The 22486-nt window shown below is 41.9% G+C and overlaps 1 protein-coding gene across 1 annotated transcript in view; it reads left to right on the top strand.

The window, feature by feature from the left end:
* The window catches only part of ube2j1 (ubiquitin-conjugating enzyme E2, J1), a 60029-nt gene that overhangs the window by 13297 nt on the left and 24246 nt on the right, over positions 1-22486 (top strand). Inside the window, exons 2-4 of the mRNA XM_084560575.1 lie at positions 14403-14476; positions 21044-21175; positions 22156-22240. Of these exons, the coding sequence (XP_084416701.1) occupies positions 14403-14476; positions 21044-21175; positions 22156-22240 (291 nt within the window). The remainder of the gene's footprint in view (positions 1-14402; positions 14477-21043; positions 21176-22155; positions 22241-22486) is intronic.

The following is a 22486-nucleotide window of genomic DNA, read 5'->3' on the forward strand; positions in this document are numbered from 1 at the left end:
CCTTAAGTCCGATTAAGGCTCAGAGTTGAGCAGGCGGATGGCATGTGGGTAGAAACTCTTCTTCAGCCTCTCAGTCTTTGTCCTCAGGCATCGGAAACGCCGACCTGATGGCAGTAGGGAGTAGAGAGAGTGTCCGGGGTGACTGGGCTGTTTCAGGATCCTCTTGGCCCTTAACCTGCAATGTTTGGTATAAATGTCCTACAGGTTGGGGAGGGGGGTTCTGATGGTCCGCTCCGCTGAACGGACCACCCTTTTGAGGGCCAGGAAGTCCTGCCTGGTACAGTTTCCCATCCAGGTGGTGATGCTCCCACACAAGATGCTCTCGATGGTGCAGCTGTAAAAGTTCCTGAGCACCTTGAGAGGGAGCTTAAAGTCTCTGAGGCGTCTGAGGAGGAAGAGACGCTGTCTGGCCTTCTTCACGATGATGTTCAGGTGATGAGTCCATGACAGGTCCTGTGAGATGGTCACTCCCAGGTATCTGAAGGTTTCCACTCTTTCCACCTCAGAGCCACAGATAATAAGTGGATGGAAGGCCCTCTGCTGTTTCCTGCTGAAGTCCACAATCAGTTCCTTTGTTTTGCTGACGTTCAGCAGGAGGTGGTTCTCCCGGCACCAGTCCTCCAGGTGGGAGACCTTCCTCCTGTAGGCTGTCTTGTCGTCGTGGGAGATTAGTGCTACAACAGCGGTGTCGTCAGCAAACTTGATGATGATGTTGGAGTCTGACGTGGCCTCGCAGTCATGTGTGTACAGCGAGTACAGCAGAGGGCTGAGCACACAGCCCTGGGGGGATCCAGTGTTGAGAGTCAGGGGGGCTGAAGTGTGGTGACCCACTCGGACCACCTGTGGTCTGCCGGTCAGGAAGCTGTAGATCCACCTGCACAGGGCGGAGTCCAGGCCTAGGTCATGCAGCTTAGAGGCCAGTCTGGAGGGGACTATGGTATTAAATGCTGAGCTGTAGTCAACAAACAGCACTCTCACATAGTTTCCCTTACCAGTGTCCACGTGGGAGAGGGTCTTGTGGAGGAGGAAGTTTATAGCGTCATCTGTAGATCTGTCCAGTCGGTATGCGAACTGTAGTGGATCCAGGGTGGTGGGCAGTGTGGAGGTGTCTTGATCAGTCTCTCAAAACATTTTATCACCACAGATGTGAGGGCTACGGGCCTGAAGTCATTGGAGCTGCTGGGGTGTGGTTTCTTTGGGACAGGGACTATTATGGACTTCCTAAAGCAGGTTGGGATCACACTGTCTGAGTGAGAGGTTGAATATCACTGTAAACAGAGGTGCCAGCTGATCAGCGCAGGTTTTGAGGACACGCCCACTAATCCCATCTGGTCCGGCCGCTTTCCTGGTGTTCACACTTTTAAATACCCTTCTCATGTCACGCTCCGTCACAGTGAGTGTGTCGTCCCCTCCGGCTGGGAGCGCAGCGGGCAGTCGGTTTCCTGACTCAAAGCGCGCAAAACAGTTGTTCAGTTCGTCAGCCAGAGAAGCGTTGGCACTCATCCGGAGGGGGGGGGTGCTGCTTTGTAGTCCGTGATGGTGCGTAGTCCCTCCCACAGTCCCCTGGAATCAGACTGTTCCATCAGTTTCTCCAGTCTTTGGCCATAGCGGTGTTTAGCCTCTTTCACTGCTCTGCGAACACTGTAAGAGGCCAGCTTGTATTCCTCCATGTTCCCAGAGGCGAGTCCGGAGTTGTAGGCAGCACTGCGGTATCGATCCACCCACGGCTTCTGGTTGGGAAAAGTCCTGACGGTCTTCCTTGGCGTGGTATCATCCACAACTTTTCCGATAAATCCCACAACCGCTTCTGTAAACTCCTCGATGTCTCCACCCGCACTGCTGTAAAACATGTCCCAGTCGGCTGACTCCAGCGCACCCTGCAGAGCGGCCTCCGGTTGATCTGTCCACCGTGTCACTTCTCTCACTGCAGGGGGTTCCTGCTTTAGCCTTTGTTTGTATTTAGGCATGAAAAAAACAGCGGCATGATCTGATTTTCCAAAGGGGGGAGAGGTTTTGCTTTGTAGCCTTCTTTGAATGGAGAGTAGCAGTGGTCTACAGTCCTTACTCCTCTGGTGGGGCAGTCAATGTGTTGAGTAAACTCCGGTATCACTTTTTTCAAGTTAGCACTGTTACAGTCCCCGGCGACAATGAGGGCCGGTTCACGATGGCTAGCCTGAAGCTCGCCTCATGTAGCTCGGACAGTGCACCGTCCGTGTCCGCCTGGGGTGGGATATAGACGCCGCTGGTGATGACCGAAGTAAACTTGCGGGGCAAGTAGTGGGGACGGCATTTTATGGTTAGGAGCTCCAGGTTAGGCAAGCATGAGTGTTTGTGAGGGACAACGTTCCTACTGTCACACCAGTTGTTGTTAACCATAAGGCATACTCCACCTCCCATTGATTTCCCCGACTCACTCGTTCTGTCCATGCGGTGGACTGTAAGGAACTCCGCAGGTTGAATGGCGAAGTCCGGTACGAGAGGAGTCAGCCATGTCTCGGTGAGGTAGATGATGTTGCAGTCCCGTATGTCCCTCTGGTACTGTATCCTGGCCCTGAGTTCGTCCAGCTTGCTCACCAGTGACTGGACATTGGCTAGTAAAATACTGGGCAGTGGTGTGTGGTGTGCTCTTCGCCTCAGCCTTTCTCTTACGCCAGCTCTTTTCCCCCGAGGCTGTCTGCGTGACCTGGGGCTCCCGCGTCCTCCTTTGTTTGTGTCGGCTCCCTGGCGCAGGATGTCTTGGGGCCACTCCGGGTCAGAAGAAAGTGGTTGTATAAAAAAGTTTGAGTACTGTAATCCAATGTTTATGAGTGCCTGTCTGTCATAAGTGATATGACACAGGGTAGGTGAGCTAAATAAGTTAAAAATAAAAGCAAAAAGCACTATGTACAAAGAAAGTGTCGGAGCAGGTACAATGGCCACTGACCTCACCGGTAGGGATGTGCAATATTTCATCGTTTACGATATATCGTTAAAAACATTCCCCACGGTAAGAATATGTCATCCCGCGATAAAAACGATAAATTCCCATAGATGGCGTATATATGTGCGCGACACACTCGCAGCCCAACACGTATGGAAGATTGACAAATTGACAATGGCGGAAGGCGGAGCAGATACAGCGGGCAGCGAGGAGCTCGTTCCTAAATGAGGCTTCACCTCCATTATCTGGAACTGGTTTGGTTTTAACCCCTTAACGCCTGAATTGATTTTTCAATTATATAAAGAAATGAAATATTTGTATTTTTGCTTACCACTCCAGTGTTTCCCACAGATTTGAAAGCAATGTGTGGTGGTCGGCCGGGGGGGGGTTGGAGGTGGAGGTTTGGCCCGGGGGGGGACTGCCCTGTGTCTGACCGATTTGGGGGGGGGGGGGGGGGGGGGGGGGATTCCTAAAGGGATTTCCTAATTCCTAAAGGTTAATAATTAAAAAAAAACTTTATTACATTAATTTTAACACCCTATATATACCGTTTTTTCCGGACTATAAGGCGCACCTGAATATAAGCCGCACCAGCTAAATTTTGGGGAACATACAGATTGTTCAATATATAAGCCGCACCCGACTATAAACCGCTGGTGTTGTAATGTTTAATTACCGTAAGGGTTTCTTCTACCACGGAGGGGATTGTCGGGACAGAAATGACTGTTTGGAAACGCAAAGCGTCCCACTTATTTACATTTGAGAAACACAATAAATCTTTCAAAAAATCAGTCGATCAAACTTTCACATCTTTAACATTACAAACAGCATTCGTGCAGTGCACAAATAATACAACGGTGCGCTCCTAGTGCACTTCCTGCAGTCATAGTACCGTAGTAGTGCAGTATAACAAAAAACAAAGCTTACAACGCTTGACGAGGCAATAACGTTAAATGGCTAAATTTAATTTGTTTGTAAAAGTGCTTGCCTCTAACACGGCAGCAAAAGTGCAGTAACCCGCTGCTCAACTAAATAACCAGCATCTTTTTCGAAAACAGCCAACACAGCAGTAAAGGTGCAGTAACACGGTTTACTGTATCAAAATAACCAGCCTACTATACCAGAAAAGTCAGCCAGATGGATCGCCTTTAACTTAAAAGCAGCTCTCGTACTGCATTTGGACTCACTTGGTTTGTTTTGCTCTCGTTACCTGCGCGAACTGTCTGTCTCGCTCCTGCGCTTCCATGATAGTGCGCCCCTGGTGACCGTTAGCTGTAAAAATCCATCCGCCGTTGTATAAGCCGCAGGGTCCAAAGCAAGTGTGTGTGTGAGAGAGAGAGACGCGTGAGTGACAGAGAGACGAAGAGAGAGCAGGGAAAGGAAATGCAGCTGAACGAATACGCTGCGTGTTTTAAATAGCGTAAAAAAAGAATAACGAAACGCAATATGTTACGGTCGGTGTTGAATCTTTTATTATTTTTTTTTTGGTCGGTGTTGAATCTGTGGCGGTCGGAGTTGAATCTGTGGCGCACCGCCACAGATTCGTCTATGTGTGGGAAACACTGCACTCCGGCTGGTCCTACGAGAAACTAGTGCTTGCAAAAGGTTCCTAGGAATTTTTTGAATGTGCACAAACCGACATTGGAGTAATGCGTTATTTCGGCTGCAGTCTGAACGGAAACAGTGCGTCGCGAATTCGCGACACTCGGCATGAAGGGGTTAAAAAGTCTGATGCGGAGCAGCAAATTACAACATGCAAGGTTTGCTAACAAATAGTGCATAAAAAGGACAGTAACACCACTAATTTGTTCCACCACCTCAAACACAAGCACAAACCAGAATATGAAGAAAGCCAGAAAATGCGCAAGGATGCAGAAGCAGCGTCGACTTCATCCAATGCAAATGTTGCATTTTTGTTGCATTTTTCTGAGATTTCGTTCTGTTTAGAAAAGTGAAGCCACACTTTCGACCTCCGACGCACGCTATCCACGTTCGACCATAGACATTCGGTTAAGCCAACACTTCCGGTGGACGCTTCTTCGTTGGTGTTCAGCGGTTTCTTCTTCCGGTCGGCGGACTGGGAATCGAAACTAGGAATCGAAAATTAAACTTTTGAACGATTCCGGGAAAATCGCAAAGCTAGTCCCGGTTCCAATCGGTTCTCGATACTCGATACCCAAGCCTAATCGTTACCGTGATAAACCAGTAATTATCGGGATAAAAGTTTTAGTCCATATCGCCCATCCCTACTCACCGGCGCCATCTTGAAACCGTTAATTTACATGCACAGGATGAATGTTTAACAGTATTTTACAATTATTATAAAATACAGTAAAATACTGTTGTAATTTACGGCATATTTACGGCAATTCATACATATACTTAACAGTATATTACAATTATTGTACAGTATTTTGCATTCATTCACCTTCTTTTAACCGCTTATTCCGGTTATAAAAAAATTAATTACTTATTCCAAAGAAATAAACGAAGATCAAACCAAAACCAGCTGGATGCACCTAAACTGTTTTGGAGGAAAGTTGCTGGTGAGTCTTTCATATGACACTGGATCCAACTTGCTTTCCCACTGTGGCCATTACCCTCCCCTCAGTTAACGTTTCTTACCAACTCTCCATGCTTCTTACACTCCTGCCTCCTTGCACGCCACTCGCAATCACCTACATACCTACATTTTCTCCCACAAACACTGGACTGAGCTGAACTGGACTGTCTCCTCCTGAAAAGGACATTAAAACATCTGAGTCACAAATTCACACATGGACATTTTGGATTTTCTTTCGAAAGTTGAACAGTAAATGTTGATGACATGGCATATTGATATAATCTTTATGTATGTGAGTTATAATATCATTAAAATACATCTAATTTAATTTATTGGACTAAATTGAAACAGGTGGTGTTTTCTTTTTGTTTATCCCTTTTGTAGCAAAGGTACTGAGGTAACCAGGCTAACTTAATGAATTAAGAAGAACTTTGAAATTGACAGGTTGAAAAAAATAATTTACTCTCCTGTTTGGCACCAATATATAATTTTGACTAAGCCTAGGCTACAACCCAATGTCACCCAATGTTCAAAGCCTCTTCCATCAGCAACACCATCTGTGAGTTTCACAATCATGCTGCAGGTGGAGTCACCTGAATCACCTGAAATCTGTTAAGGCACCATCCCAGATATTGGCCCTGTTAATGTTAAAACTGCTGGATGTTGTGTTAAGCTTCTGTGAAAGATTTGGCACTACATCTGCAGCTGGTAATCCATGTCAAATCACTATAAAAGGCAAGAAAATATTAAAATATTATCTTCTCAGTTGTGTTCATAATTTAAACTTTAATCACTTTTTTGTCTTTTAGTCTTTTATGGAACATTTTAGAGTTTAAGTAAGCTTAACAACATAACTTAAAAATTATAAGCATAATGGGGGTATCAGAATCGTTTAATAATAGATTCTGAGAGTCCCTCCACCAGACTGCATTCAGTAGAAGGATAGCTGAAGAGAAACAGCTTGCCCACTTTTTAAAAGTTCACTTCTCAGGACAACAGAAATCAACTAATGCTGTTGGTTTGAGACAATAAATGTTACATCTTAGGGCAAAATAAGAAAGTCGGAAGGTGGCTTGGATGTTGTGGTTGACCTAAAACATACACATAATTAGGGGTCCATGCAACGACGTTGCAGGATCCCAATTGTTTTTCTTCAGATTTTTATTCTTCTTCGCCTTAATTTTCTGCTTAGCTTAAAGTGTCTGCCCAGGACAAATTTGGCATACACAATCTGTAAAATATTGTGTAGACGCCCATCAAGTTGGGCGACATTACATCTGCGGAGGGGGGGGAAGGGGGGGCACTATAGGTGGCACGGAAACATTTCATATGAGTTTAAGGCCTATAACTTTTGAAGTATTCTCCCAGTCCTCATGAAACTTAGCGACCGTCATCGTAAAATGCTTGCGTACAATCATACCAAGTTTCAAATGCGGTCTATAGGGGGCGCTACTGGTGACTTACGCCTCTGCGTCCCGCTTGGGGATGACTTCACCACGGCATGGACCCCTTTATGATCGCTTGCAATCATCTAGTTTGAATAGATTTAGTAGAAAGTGTTAAAGAGCATAAAATGCTTTCTTTATAGCAATTTTATATATTTTATTATATTTTCTGTGTTTAGTTGTTGGTTTGTGCAGCACACCTGTTTTCTCAATTTGCTTGTGTTTTGTCTATTTGTTTGTGTGTTGAGCTCTCTCAACCACTGTAATCAAGAGTGTGTGGCAACAATGTTCTTTCATATTTTATATTCGAAACAGAGAGCAGAAGGGTTATGTAAAGAGAAGATGATTTAGTTGGAAATGGCAAGTAGTTCATAGGCATTCTCTTACTCAAAGGGGGGCACTGATGATCTTGCTGGCTGTGTTCACTATGCGTTGCAGGGTCTTTCGGCAGGAGGCAGTGCAGCCTCCGTACCACACAGTGATGCAGCCACTGTGGTTCAATGCTCAATGGTGCCCCGGTAGAAAGAACACATGATGGAGGGCAGAACTTGTGCTCTTCGTAGTTTCCGGAGAAAGTAGAGGCATTTCTGAGCCCTCTTGGCTAGTGATGTTGTGTTATTAGTCCAGGAAAGGTCTTCTGAGATGTGCACCCCCAGGAACTTGGTGCTGCTCACCCTCTCCACAGCAGCACCTTCGATGGTCAGCGGGGGATGCTGGGGGTGACCTCTCCTGAAGTCGACAACAATCTCTTTTGTTTTCTCCACACTGAGGATGAGATTGTTGTCTTTACACCACTGCACCAGTAGGCTCACCTCTCTTCTGTAGTTGGCTTCATCGTTGTTGGTGATGAGGCCCACCACAGTTATGTCATCCGCAAACTTGATGATGTGGTTGGTGCTGTAGGTTGGAACACAGTCATGGGTTAGCAGGGTGAAGAGCAGCGGGCTGAGCACACACCCTTGTAGAGCTCCTGTGCTCAGCGTGATGGTCTTAGAGGTGTTGCTGCCAACCCGCACAGTTTGTGGCCTCCCTGTGAGAAAGTCCAGCACCCAGTTGCAGACGGAGGTTTTTAATCCGAGGTGGCTCAGTTTTGGTATCGGTTGTTGGGGAATGATTGTGTTAAATGCTGAACTAAAATCTAAGGACAGCATTCGCACATGTGAGTTCTTTGAGTCCAGGTGGGTGAGTGCTGGGTGGAGAGCAGTGGAGATAGCATCCTCCATGGACCTGTTTGGCCTGTACGCGAACTGGTACGGGTCATGGGAGGGAGGGAGGATGGATTTGATGTTCTGCATGACCAGCCGCTCGAAGCACTTCATGATGGTGGAGGTCAGGGCTATGGGCCGATAGTCATTGTAGCTGGATGGGTTAGGGGTCTTCGGGACTGGGATTATGGTGGCGGCTTTGAAGCACTTGGGGACAACAGCTTGGCTCAGGGAGATGTTAAAGATATCGGTGAGGACATCCTTGAGCTCCTCGGCACAGTCCCTTAGAACACGGCCTGGAATGTTGTCTGGTCCGGCTGCCTTTCGTGGGTTGATCCTGGAGAGGGTCCTCTTCACGCTGGTTGGGGCCAGACACATGACCTGCTCGTTCGGTGGGAGTGGGGACTTCTGAGCCGGTGTGCTGTTGTGTGTGTCAAAGCGGCCGTAGAAGTCATTGAGGCTGTTCAGCAGTGTGATGTCGCTCTCACAGGTCCGTGGTGGGGGTTTATAATCTGTGAGGGTTTGGATGCCACGCCAGAGAGACTGGGCGTCTCTTGTGTCACTTGAGGACAAATAAAAACAAATTATTTTTCAGGCAGTGTTCAGAAACTAAAGTACAATTAGAAACCTAAATCTCTCCCTTCATTGCACTTCTTTCTGGTTTTGGATGTACAAATGTATCACTCCACAACAAATATTATAAATAATGTAAGGAAGTGTTTAGGAAGTACAATACAATACTAAGATAAGACAACATTTCTCCCCTTTATTGCACTTTTTTCTTCTTTTCAGGGGTGTGTAAGGGCCAGGGGGCGGGGGATTTTAAAAATTTCCATATGCTTATAACAAGTTTGTTTTGTTACCACTATATCTTACAGCCTTTTTACAAATAGTACAGCATGTTGTCGTTTCATTTTCGGCCCGAAAATATAACCTGCTGCTGGCCGGGCCTGGCTGGTGGCGGTGGGCGGTGTTCGGGCACCTGGCGCCGCGGAGTCACGTGACGGTACAACATACACACGGGGGGGGGGCAAAATGAGCCTGCTCTGGTCTGTGACGACAGCGGCATTTAGAGAGAGTCAGGTCGCCTTTTTATTGAAACGAGAGAAACTGAAACTTAAGTATCGATCTCATTACATTGGTATCGATCAATCTCGATACCGACATTATTATCGATATTATCGATATTTGGATCGATCCGCCCACCACTAGCCCACTGTGCCTTTCAGTAGGGCTGGGCGATATGGCTGAAAAATTTATCATGATATAAGTGTTTCATATCAGTCGATATCGATAATTATTGATTCGTTTTTTTAACCTATTCTACCCAGACTTCTCAACTGTGCTGAGCGGGAGCATGTCCTTCGCTAAATGATACGCCACTGCATCCGTTATTTCTTTATATCGCTTTGATGTTTTGTCTTATGGCACTGCTGCCGTGTACCTCTTGATCAGAGGTTGCGCTAGACTTTTTTGTTGTCTGTCATTTTGACTGACTGGGTCATAAAAATCCCGTCATAACCCATTTTTACCCGTCACTTTAATTTTTTTTTCAAAATGATAACAATGACATATTCAATAGCATTTAATTTTCATTCATTTTAATTAATATTCAGTAGCAGTGGAAAAAAAGATTCGGCTCATATAACCGGCCATCAAAGATGACTCAAGAATCATGAATCTAGACGTCTATTTAACCGGCTCAGTTGAGTCCTACCACGTTTGATTGATATATAATCAATAAACGGCACCATCCAAACATCTTACATCTCACTCGGCAGAGAAACAAAACGTACTACCAGACTTGACTGCTAGCAAATTAAGGCACTCAGACACTCACTCACTTACGCACAATACACAGAGAAACGAACTTAACCGACTCATAACCGCTTTGATTCAGCTCCATCTCAAACTGCGCGACTAGATCGCCAAGTTCAAAAGTTCGCAGCCCACGAATCATGTTCTCACACTATATGGCCTAATGCTCTGATGCGACTGATGAGCACACGATTTGTGATCAGGGGCTCGTCGTGAGGTGTTAATCTCTCCTCGTTACACCACATATAATGCACGAAGCTCGACACGCGATTGAGCTGAAATTCGGCCCGATTCAAAAAATAGTCACACAATCGCACAGTGTATGCCCGGCTTTACACTACTAATCAAGAGAGACAAGAGCCAATTAATATGCTCACTTGCCACCAAGTTTGCAGACATCAGTCTGACTCTTGTCTGGCTTAAAATAACCAAAATATTGCCAAACTGGTGACGTGACCTTTCCTTCTATATCTACAATTTTCTCTCACGCTGTCGCACTCATATTATCCTTTCACTCCACACCGTTCTTTTTTTTTTGTTGTTGTTGTTGATGCCACCAACCTGGCTTAGCTGGGCCGTGATAGGTCGAGAGGCTAAAGCCCTTTCTCTGCCTACATACACATATGATCTGTACATTAATCGAATGAAAATGTTTCATCATGTCATGGCGCTTTTATAGCAATGTGTGTGCAGTTGACAGCTCCGACTACATTCGGAAAACCGTCTCTCGCTGCAAATTGCGCTTTAATGTTGACCTGTTCAGCTGCATTGTATGGGAATTTGATATACCTGGCTGACATGCAGATAGTTCTGTCCCACACGGCTTGCATGGCGTTGCTCAGGGTCGACCAGCACACTCCCGATCAGTCGGCTAATTGTTTTCACGTTCAGTTTCCTGACAGTTTCCCAGCATCACCTCTGAGTGTCAACAGCTGTAGAAGCCAGCGTACACCAGCCATGACGTGAGGCACATACATGTTCTCGGTCATTTTACTCTTGATACGTCTGAACTTTTCCGTGAACAAGAACTTACAGAACGTTTTTGTGCACACACACCTTTCATACGTGAGGCCCCTGGAGATTCATGGAGGCTTTTCTCAATGGATTGTCCTAGCTTCTCTTCATCTGCTCCCTTTAAAATCTAGAATAGAATTTAAAATCCTCCTCCTTATATACAAGGCCCTCAAAGGCCTAGCTCCATCATATCTTAAAGACCTCATTGTACCGTATCATCCCAACAGATCACTTCGGTCTGAAAGTGCAGGCCTACTTGTGGTTCCTAGAATTTCAAAAAATAGAATGGGAGGTAGAGCTTTCAGCTATCAGGCTCCTCTCCTGTGGAACCAGCTCCCAGTTCGGCTTCGGGAGGCAGACACCCTCTCTACTTTTAAGGCCAGGCTTAAGACCTTCCATTTTGATCAAGCTTATAGTTAGGGCTGGACTGAACCATCCCTTAGTTATGCTGCTATAGGCCTAAGCTGCTGGGGGACGATGCACCAAACACATGTCCTCTTTCTTTCTTCTCTCTCCTCTGTCGCATCCTCCACTTTCTTTTCTCTGGCACAGAGCTTTTGCCCTCTAATTTTCTATCTAGTACTAGTCATGCAATTCTGTGCTATTACTGTATAGCATGTTAACTGCTGTGTGTCCCTCGCCTCCCCTCCCATCCCCTCCCCTCCTTCTCCATCTTCTTGTGAGTGTCTCTGGCCTGGAGTTGTGTGTTTCCTGTGGAGCTCCATACTACATCTGTTGTCATGGTCTCATCAGCCTGCCCAGTCTTCATGGAATCCTGCAGTTATCCACTCCTACCTGAACGAACAAAAATTGTTCAACCTTACATTTTCAAACTGTCATGTAACATCTTCAGTTTGTATCATAAGATTCCACATGTACGCTTTAGTCAGATATGTGTATTTATGACAGATGTATGTTTATCTCGTTTCTGCTGTTCTCTTTTTTCTGTCTGTACCCGGCTGGCCTTAGGCAGATGGGTCGCTCCATATTAGCTGGGTTCTGCTCAAGGTTTCTTCCTGTTAAAAGGGAGTTTTTCCTTGCCACCGTCGCCTTCAGGCTTGCTCTGGGGATTTCAGGCCGGGTTTTGTAAAGCGTCTTGAGACAATTTGTATTGTTATTGACGCTATATAAATAAATAAAATTTAATACATCATAGGTCAGTAACAGGCAGACTATGGTCTGGGTCCGGACCAAGGAGCTGTCCCCTATGGATCCGGACATACAGCCAGAACAAAAAAAAAGTGTATTGAGACGATTTGTGTTGTTATTGACGCTGTATAAATAAAATTGAATTGAATTGAATTGAAATTGAATTGAACATCCCTTGTGATCAAGTGATGTTTTGCCCGTTTTGTGGCCTCTTCTCTAAGGGATACTGTGGTTAATTTGTGTTGGTCAGAGTCTTGCCTACCCTCTTAACCTCACAAAAAAAAATCCGCCGAAGCACAGACCCTTGCTCTCATTACAGACAGTTGGACTTCATGGTCAACTGAGAGTTACCTCACAGTGATGGTTCACCAAATGTTGGATTGGGTAATGAATAAATCATGTTTTTTTTACATCACGTGGAATGCCAGGTGCCTATGCATTGTACCAGGATGCATTATAGGAAGAAGGCAAGCTGGTAGAGGCAGTGTGATGCCTTGGGCAGTATTGTGCTGGCAGACTTTGGATGTTACTTACATACGTATGTGGATGTTACACGTACAATGTACCTAAGCATTGTTGCGAGCCTTGTACACCCTTTAATGGAAATGGTAACCCAACATCATTGGCCTCTTTCAGCAGGATAATGCACTCCATACAGGGCAAAAATGGTGCAGGAATGGTTTGAGTAACACAATGACTTCAAGGTGTTGACTTGGCCTCTAAATTCCCTGGCCCGCAGTCCAATTGAGTACCTGTGGGATGTGCCAGACAAACAGGTCTGATGCATGGAGACCCCATAGAGACTGGGCAAAATCAAAGTTTTAATGTGTACCACCAAGGTTAACACGATACTAACACATTAATTCACATTCCTCAAATGTGGCACGACTTCACCTGCTACCAAGGTGCATGTAGAAGGAAAAGAAACTTTAGAAAGGTCAAGACTCCAGCAGCACTTGTAGGATATGGAACAACGTGTTTTGGTTTGTGGCTATCAGGGCTTAGATTTATTAGGGGTCCATGCAACATTGCAGGATCCCTATTGATTTTGTTGCGATTTTTATTCTTCTTTGCCTTAATGTTCTGCTTGGCTAAAAGTGTCTACCCAGGACAAACTGCAAGGTCAACAGGCATCAGAGTTGCTAACTTGGTAGGAGTCCTACCATGTCACTTTTCCAAGGTGTCAATATACATGCCTACAGCTGGGTGGCGCTATAATAAGCCAATTTACGTTTTGGCTCATATCTCGAGAACCATGTGGTCTTTCTCCCTCTGATTCCTTATATAGTCCTTGTTCTAATGGACTAGGCCCCTTTCTGCTTGCCATTTTATCCCGCCATTTTGAAAAAATTGCACCTCAAAGCAAAATCAGCTCCTCCTAGCCCGTTCATCCAATTCTCACCAAACTTGGCATGTATCATTTATGGACAAAGATAATGAAAAGTTCTCAAAAGAACTTTAGCAGGGTTATTAATTACAAAGTTAATGGCTTATTAATTTTTATGGCATGCAACAGTACAAGTCCAAAGCTAATATTTTGTGAACTGTATAACCAAACTTAAACTTCATGTCATTGATAAAAATATGATTCTGTACAAGCACCCCAAATTTTTTGACCCTTGTTCTTTAGAGGGTGCTACACAAGCAACATTTCAATATCTCAAAACCTGCAATAGCTAACTTCATGAAAGTTGGCATACACAATCTGTAAAATATTAAATATATAGACGCCCATCAAGTTGCATGACATTACGTCTACAGGGGGCGCTACAGGTGACACGGAAACTTTCATATGACTTTAAGGCCTATAACTTTTGAAGTATTCACCCAATCCTTATGAAACTTAGCAACTGTCATTATAATATGCGTGCGTACAATCATGCCAAGTTTCATGAAATTCGGGCAGTACGGGCTAGGAGGAGTTGATTTTGCTTTGGGGTGCAGTGTTTTCAAAAGATCCTGCAACATCATTTGCATGGACCCCTAATAAAAATAAATACATATAAAACAGTATAAATAATAAAATAAATATGTGGTCACTACTTCGCGGATTCTCACTTTTCACGGGGGGGGGGGGGGGGGGGTCTGGAACGTAAACCCCACGATAAACAAGGGAACACTGTATATAAAATGAACTGCCTTATACTGCAGTTGCTTGAATAAATGTGACTGTTTATGTCCCTCAGCATGCATGTGGACTGCTATAAATGCCAAGTGCAGTAATGAATATGAGGAAGAACTAACTGGTGATAACATCATTTTTTCACTTTGTTTCTTTCAAATTAAAGCGGTAAAGAGGCTAATGAAAGAGGCTGCTGAATTGCGGGATCCCACAGAGCACTACCATGCGCAACCACTGGAAGTAAGTTCACCACAGGACACAACAATGCTACTGTACTTTTTGTATTTGTAATATATTACTTTTGCACCTCCTCCATCCTGTGTATTGTAACAGGGGTGTCTTTGGAAAAGAATTATGGTTTTATTCAAATTCATTCATTGTAGTTAATAATAGCATTGTACTCAGTGTAGAAATTAGATGTAGGAACCACAGTGTCATCATAAAAAAGGAATTCTTGTCACAAGAAACACAATAAATCAAAAGATGAGGTTCAACAAACCTTCAGCTCAGTCTGAATTATAGTATAAGATAACCAGAGGACACTTAATAATTAATATAATAATTTGTCCTTTGTAAAACATCTGTCAAAGTTAACAGCTCTGCTTCATGGTATTTGCCATACTTCATTGTACATGCGCATAGTTGTCCTTTGCAATTATGTTCAATACATTTTGCACAACATTGTACTTTACCTCCACACTGAGACCCAGCTCAAAATCCCACTCCTGTCACTTCCTGTTGAACCAGTCTCATTATGATTAAAGGATATTAGAGGACTATCCTTAAAATCTAGAATTGGCCTATTTCTAATTTCATCTTCTTCCCTTCAATATGTAAAAGATGTTAGCCACCTATATGCCCCCTTATCGGATCATAACCAAATCATTCTGAAGCTAGCTTCTAATCAGGAATCCTTTGGTATGCGAGGTTAGTGGAAATTCAATAATTCTCTTCTAAAAGATGTGTCTTTCAATAATGCTGTTAAGAAACTTGTACAAGATATTCTTAATGATGACCTTAATGATAATTATAGGAAAAAATGGGAGTTCTTCAAATATAAAGTCAGGTACATTGCTATCAAAAGAAGTAAAGAGTTAAAGAATGAAAAACACAAGCTAGAAACAGATCTGATGTACAGTCTTAACATTTTACTCAATAAAGAACACATTTCTTTAGAAGAACTCAAAGTAAAAAACATCCAGTTACAACTGGATAAATTTTATCTAGATTTGGCAAAAGGTGCATTTATTAGCTCGAGGGCTAAATGGCTAAAGGAAGGAGAAGGATACACTAATAATTTTGTTGCTCTAGAAAAAAGAAATGTGAAAAGAAAGTCATTAATGGCTCTTAATATCAATGGAGTACCCTGGAAAGATACGAATTTGATAAATTAGTTTGTTTCTGATTTTTTCGGAAAATTATATAATTCTAACTTTAATGCAAGGGATTGTGCAAGTTTTCTAGGAAAATTTCAGACTAATATTACCTTAATTACTGAAGATTTCAACGCTATATGACTCTGACCTGTCAACTATTGAACTTAAAAATGCATTATTCTCAATGAAGAAAGGAAAGTCACCAGGTATGGACGGCTTATCTGTCGAATTCTATACTCACTTTTGGGAATCTCTTCAAACCCCACTATTATGTGTACAAAGAATGCATTAGTCAAGGAGAGATGGCTGCTACAATGAAGCAAGGTATTGTATCTCATATTCCCAAACCGGATAAAGACTCTCTAATAACAGAGAATTGGCGCCCGATTACTCTTCTAACAATTGATTATAAGATTTTGGCCTTAGTGTATGCCAACAGGTTAAAATCAGGGCTAGACATGATTATTGCCGAAACTCAAACAGGTTTTATGAAAAATAGACATATTAGCAGTGACATTAGACTCATTTTAGATTCATTGGACTATGCAAATGAAGTTAACACAGAGGCTCTTATTTTGTTCTTGACTTTTATAAAGCCTTTGATACAATTGAGCACAACTTTCTTTTTCAGTTCCTCAAAGTATTCGGTTTTGGGAATAACTTTGTTGATATTGTCAGTATGTTTTATAAAGACATTAACAGCTCTGTGATAGTTAATTTCAACACATTTAAAAGATTTCAAATTAACAGAGGTGTCCAACAAGGCTGCCCTATATCCACTTTTTTATTTCTTTTAGTCACTGAGTTATTGTCAGTCAATATATATAACAATGAGAAATTTGAAGGTATCTCAATTTTTGGCAGAGAATTAAAAGTCTACCAACTGGCAGATGACGCTACACTTTTCTTAAAAGACAAGAATCAACTCTCTAATGCTATTACTCTAATTAACCAATTCTCTAACGCCTCAGGTCTAAGACTAAATATGTCCAAATGTGAAATTTTGTCTTTGCATAATTCCAATGATTCTACAATTAAAAAATATTCCAGTAAAGACTTCTTTTAAATATTTAGGAATATTCATAACTAAAGATCTTATAGCTAGGCAACATTTAAATTTTGCAAACAGACTAAAAAAAAACAAATCTATTTTTAACACCTGGCTTCAAAGGGACTAGGTGGAGTTCTTCTCTCTAAAGCAGAAGGCTTGTCTCACCTCGTGTATCCAGCATTGTCCCTATTTGTAAGTGAACCAACAACCGCAAGTTTATTGACCAAGTCAATAACATTTTTTTAGACTTCATCTGGAAAAATAAATCGCGTAAACTCAAGAAATGTGTACTCTCCAACAGTAAGGTAGAAGGAGGTCTTGAAGTCCTAGAGTTCATCGACACTGTCAATACGTTTAAGGTTAACTGGTTGAGAAAGTGTCTCAGAAACCCTGACTCTATCTGGTTTTTCATCCCAAACCACATCTTTAATAAAATTTCGAGGTCTTTCCTTTCTTTTGAAATGTAATTTTTTACCTATTAGATTACCAATCAAACTATCAAAATTTCATCAACAAACCCTCCTAGCATGGAAGTTAGCTTTTCTCCACAATTTCTCACCCCACAAAGCTTTCCTCTGGAATAAAAGCAATATTCTTATAAGAAACAAATCATTATTCTTGCTAAAATGGTTTAAAAGAGGTACAGTTGAAAGCAGATGTTTCCATACACTGTGTTATAAGACACATAAACCTTATGTCCCTCACTGTCTGAAGTTAAATTAGACTAAACGTCTCCTGTTTTAGGTCAGTTAGGATTACCAAAATTATTTCTATTTGCTAAATGCCACAATAATGAGAGAGAGAGTTTGTTAGAGATTTTTTTATTACTTTCTTCAAAGTCAAAAGTTTACATACATTTCCTTAGTATTTGGTAACATTGCCTTTAAACTGTATGACTTGGGTCAAACGTTTTGGGTATCCTTCCACAAGCTTCTCGCAATAGTCTGCTGGCATTCTGGTCCATTCCTCCTGACAGAACTTGTGTAACTGAGTCAGGGTTGTAGGCCGCCTCGCTCGCACACGCCTTTTCAGATCTGCCCACAAATTTTCTATGGGATTGAGATGGGGGCTTTGTGATGGCCACTCCAAAACATTGATTTTGTTGTCCTTAAGCCACTTTGTAACTACTTTGGCAGTATGCTTAGGGTCATTGTCCATTTGGAAGACCCATTTGGGCCCAAGCTTTAACTTCCTGGCTGATGTCTTGAGATGTTGCTTCAATATTTCCACATAATGTTCTGTCTATTTTATGCTGTCTATTTTATGAAGTGCACCAGTTCCTCCTGCGGCAAAACAGCCCCACAACATGATGCTACCACCCCCATACTTCACAGTTGGGATGGTGGTCTCAGGCTTACAAGCTTCCCCCTTTTTCCTCCACATGTAAAGATAGTCATTATTATAGGCCAAACAGTTTCATCAGATCACAGGACATGTCTTCAAAAATTAAGGTCTTCGTCCCTGTGTGCATTTGCAAACTGTAATCTGGCTTTTTTTATGTTGCTTTTGGAGTAATGGCTTCTTTCTCGCTGAGTGGCCTTTCAGTCCATGTTGGTACAGGACTCGTTTCACTGTGGAGAACGACACTCTCTTACCAGCTTCAGCCATCATCTTGACAAGGTCTTTAGCTTTTGTTTTGGGGTTGATTCGCACGTTTCGGACCAAAACACGTTCATCTCGGGGACATAGAACCTGTCTCCTTCCTGAGCGGTATGATGGCTGGACATTCCCATGGTGTCTATACTTGCGTATAATTGTTTAAACAGATGCACCTTCAAGAATCTGGAAATTGTACCCAAGGATGAACCAGACTTGTGGAGCTCCACAATTCTCTTCCTGATATCTTGGCTGATTTCTTTTGATTTTCCCATGATGTCAAACAAGGAAGCAGTGTGTTTGAGGTGTAGCCTTAAAATACATCCACAGGTGTGCCTCCAGTTAACTCAAATGTTGTCTGTTAACCTATCAGAAGCTTCCAAAGCCATGACATCATCATCAGGGCTGTCCTTCATTGTTTAAAGACATAGTAATCTTTGTGTATGTAAACTAATGACTTTGAAGAAAGTTTCAGAAAGAAAGTAAATTCTCTAAGAAATTCTCTCTCTCATTATTGTGGCATTTAGCAAATAGAAATAATTTAAGTAATCTTAACTGACCTAAACGGGAGAGATTTAGTCTGACTTAACTTCAGACAGTGAGGAAAAAATGTTTGTGTGTCTTTTAACACAGTGTATGTAAACATCTGGTTTCAACTGTATCATCCGTATCCTCGATCTTTTTGATGATGCTGGTAGTATGTTGTCGCTTAATGTCTATACACAGTTTTCCTGTTCCCTCTAGAGTTCCCAATAGAGTTAATTCAACTTTTAAAAAGCCACTTGAGTTACAGTGAATATAAAACAAGTCAGCCCGTACTGATGCTGAATGGAATTGAACTAACAGATAGAAAGTGCAATAACAAACATATTCGCCAGTGTTTTCAAAGAATTAATAGAGTTGTGCCTAGAGGAAAGTTTTACTGGAAGTCCCAAATGGAGGACATAAACTGGAGAAGAACTTGGTTTCTACCACACAAATATTGCATATCTAACAAGGCTAAATAAGTACATTTTAAAATACTGCATAAGATATACCCAGTTAGTAGTATTATTGCTAAGTTTGTAGATGTTGATGATTCTTGTACTTTTTGTAATCATAATACAGAAACAGCTTCACATCTGTTTTTTTATTGTGATATACACTGCCTGGCCAAAAAAAAAGTCGCCACGTTGATTTCACTAAGCTAATAGGTACGAGCCTCCTATTGGATAATTACTGCATGGGTGATTATCTTTCAGCTGGCAACAAGTTATTTAACCCCAACTAATGCAATGAGTAGCTTCTCATTTCTTAAACAACCATGTCATCCCATCCCGTGGTCATAGAAAAGATGTTAGTCTGTTTGAGAAGGGTCGAATCATTGGCATGCATCAAGCAGAGAAAACATCTAAGGAGATTGAAGAAACTATTAAAATATGGTTAAGAACTGTCCAACACATTATTAAAAACTGGAAGGATAGTGGGGAACCATCACATCAGGGTAAGAAGAGAGGCAGATGAAGTGATGCACCCATCATGCCTAGTGCCTACTGTACAAGCCTGTGGGGGCAGTGCTATGATCTGGGGTTGCTGCAGTTGCTCAGGTCTAGGTTCAGCAACATTATGTGCCCAAAGAATGAGGTCAGCTGACTACCTGACCATGTTATTCCATCAATGGATGTTTTTTCTTCCCTCATGGCACGGACATATTCCAAGATGACAATGTCAGGATTCATGGGGCTCAAATTGTAAAAGAGTGGTTCAGGGAGCATGAGACATCATTTTCACACATGGATTGGCCAGCACAGAGTCCAGACCTTAATCCCATTGAGAATCTTTGGGATGTGCTGGAGAAGGCTTCGAGCAGTGGTCAGACTCTCCATCATCAATACAAGATCTGGGTGAAAAATTAATGCAACAGTGGATGGAAATAAATCTGGTGACATTGGAGAAGTTTATCGGAACAATGCCACAGTGAATGCATGCTGTGATCAAAGCTATAGGCGGTGCATCGAAATATTAGTGTGTGTGACCTTTTTTTTGGCGTTTTTAGTGTATCTAAAAAGTTTTGGAGTGATGATGAATCTAATTTTTTTGATGCTGCTAACTCTGCCTACTCTCTTACCCTTAAAGATGTTATCTGCTACTATGTTAACCAGAAGATAATGCTCTTGAACACCTAATGAACTTTGTTATCCTATATGCCAAATTTTTTATTCTCAAACAAAAATTCCCAAAAATCACTACCTAAAATTGCTCATTTTCTCCTGGAACTTAGCTCTTTGCTTAAATCCCTGACTTTGTTAAATAACAAAAAAAATAATACCTTATTGAGTCATTATGAACATTTTTTTCCCTGAAACCTCTGTATGAACTATCTATTTATTTATTACTATTATTATTATTATGTTAATCTGCTTGACATAAATAATAAATAAATCAAAGATAGATTTATTTATCATTTATGTCACAATGTGCTGATTGTTATTGTGTACCTTGTGGTTTTGTACACTTAAATTGTTCAAATTGTACAAAAACAAAAATTATTACAGGATATTTAAATCATATAAAAATATCAAATACTCTGAGCCATTTAACCAGCATGTGATCTGCAATGCTTTATCAGAGTAATATACAGTACTTTATTTTCATTATTAGCAGAATAGTGCACAATTAAATTAACTGCTCACTAATAGTACAACAAACAGCTGTTGGACTAATGCTTCATTGCCAGTGTTGTCACTTAAAAGAACATATGATAATACAATATTTGCTCAATGTGATATGTCCCTGTTTTTGCAGGATAATCTTTTTGAATGGCATTTTTCTGTACGCGGGCCTCCAGATTCTGATTTTGATGGTGGTATTTACCACGGCAGGATCGTACTTCCCCCTGAGTACCCCATGAAGCCACCCAGCATCATCCTTCTCACAGTAAGATTCGGATGAAGACTGCTTCCTAATTACATGCAATTACTTAACTAGCAATGTGCAGAAGGCATCAAATCACATAATCAAAGAGGGTAAAATAGACAGCTTGTCATTTAACCCTCAGCCTTTTCTAGATGCATCAAAAGGTTAAAGATTCAAGTCGTGTTTTTTGTCACTTCTACAATATGTAATAAAGTGCTTACCAGTACTGTAGAAACGAAAACACAGAGATGTGAAATAAGGTCTCGTCTAGTCCCACTGTCCTGTGTACAGTGCCGCTTAAAAGTATTTACATCCCTCAGAATGACATTTCTGCATTGAAATTACTCAAAACTTCAGCGTAATTTCATATAAGTCCTGACAGTAGACAGTGAGAACCCATTCAAACAAATGAAAAAGGAATATGCTTTTTTATTTTTTTCTTGTTTATTTAAGAAAATAAAGCATTTGTATACTGTATGTCTGTGAGGTGCAAAAGTAAGTGAACCCTTGTTTTCAGTATCTGCTTCGGCGCCCTTGTCTCAGTACAGAATCACTTCAGTGCACTTACTTTAGCATCTCACATACATGTATGTGTTATTGGGTGTTATTGGGTGTTATTGGGCCATTGGATAAACAAATTCCAAAGCATAACTTTTCTGTTTCATTTGTCTGACTGGATTATCATTGTCTACTTTCAGGACTTGTATGAAAATCTGCTGATGTATTGAGACATTTTCATGCAGAAATGTAGAAAATGATCATGGGTGCCAATACTTTTAAGCAACACTGTTTATGCATAACAACAGTCTAATGGAATTTAGAATACTTGTGACAGTCACTTTTTGTTTTGTATGGCTATTTGTTTCATTGTCATTGTTGGAAACCTTTCTTTTGTACAATAATCGCCAGCATGTCATTGCACACTTGCAGACTTCCATGTTAATCTGCTTGTCATACCTTTTTAGAATGTATGTTTATGTGTTTATTTCATTTGCTTTTAGCCAAATGGAAGATTCGAAGTCGGAAAGAAAATTTGTCTGAGCATCTCTGGCCATCATCCAGAGACTTGGCAACCTTCTTGGAGTAGTAAGTATTGACAAGAAAACAAGGCTCCATGATCCCCTCGTGAGGCTGTAATGTTGTGCATGGCTTTCTTGCAGTTTCTTTTTTTGGTGTACATTTTCAGGTTAAACTTTTTTTTCCCTATGAATATCTCCAATGTACCTCTATGAAAACGTTCCTTGAAAAACACTTTCATGCATGGGGCTCATTATTCATTGTTCAGCCTGAAATATCCTTGCATTTGGTTTGCATTACAATAACAGAAGTGCA

Source organism: Chelon labrosus (genome assembly GCF_963514085.1).
Source record: "Chelon labrosus genome assembly, chromosome: 14".
Taxonomy (NCBI): Eukaryota; Metazoa; Chordata; class Actinopteri; order Mugiliformes; family Mugilidae; genus Chelon; species Chelon labrosus.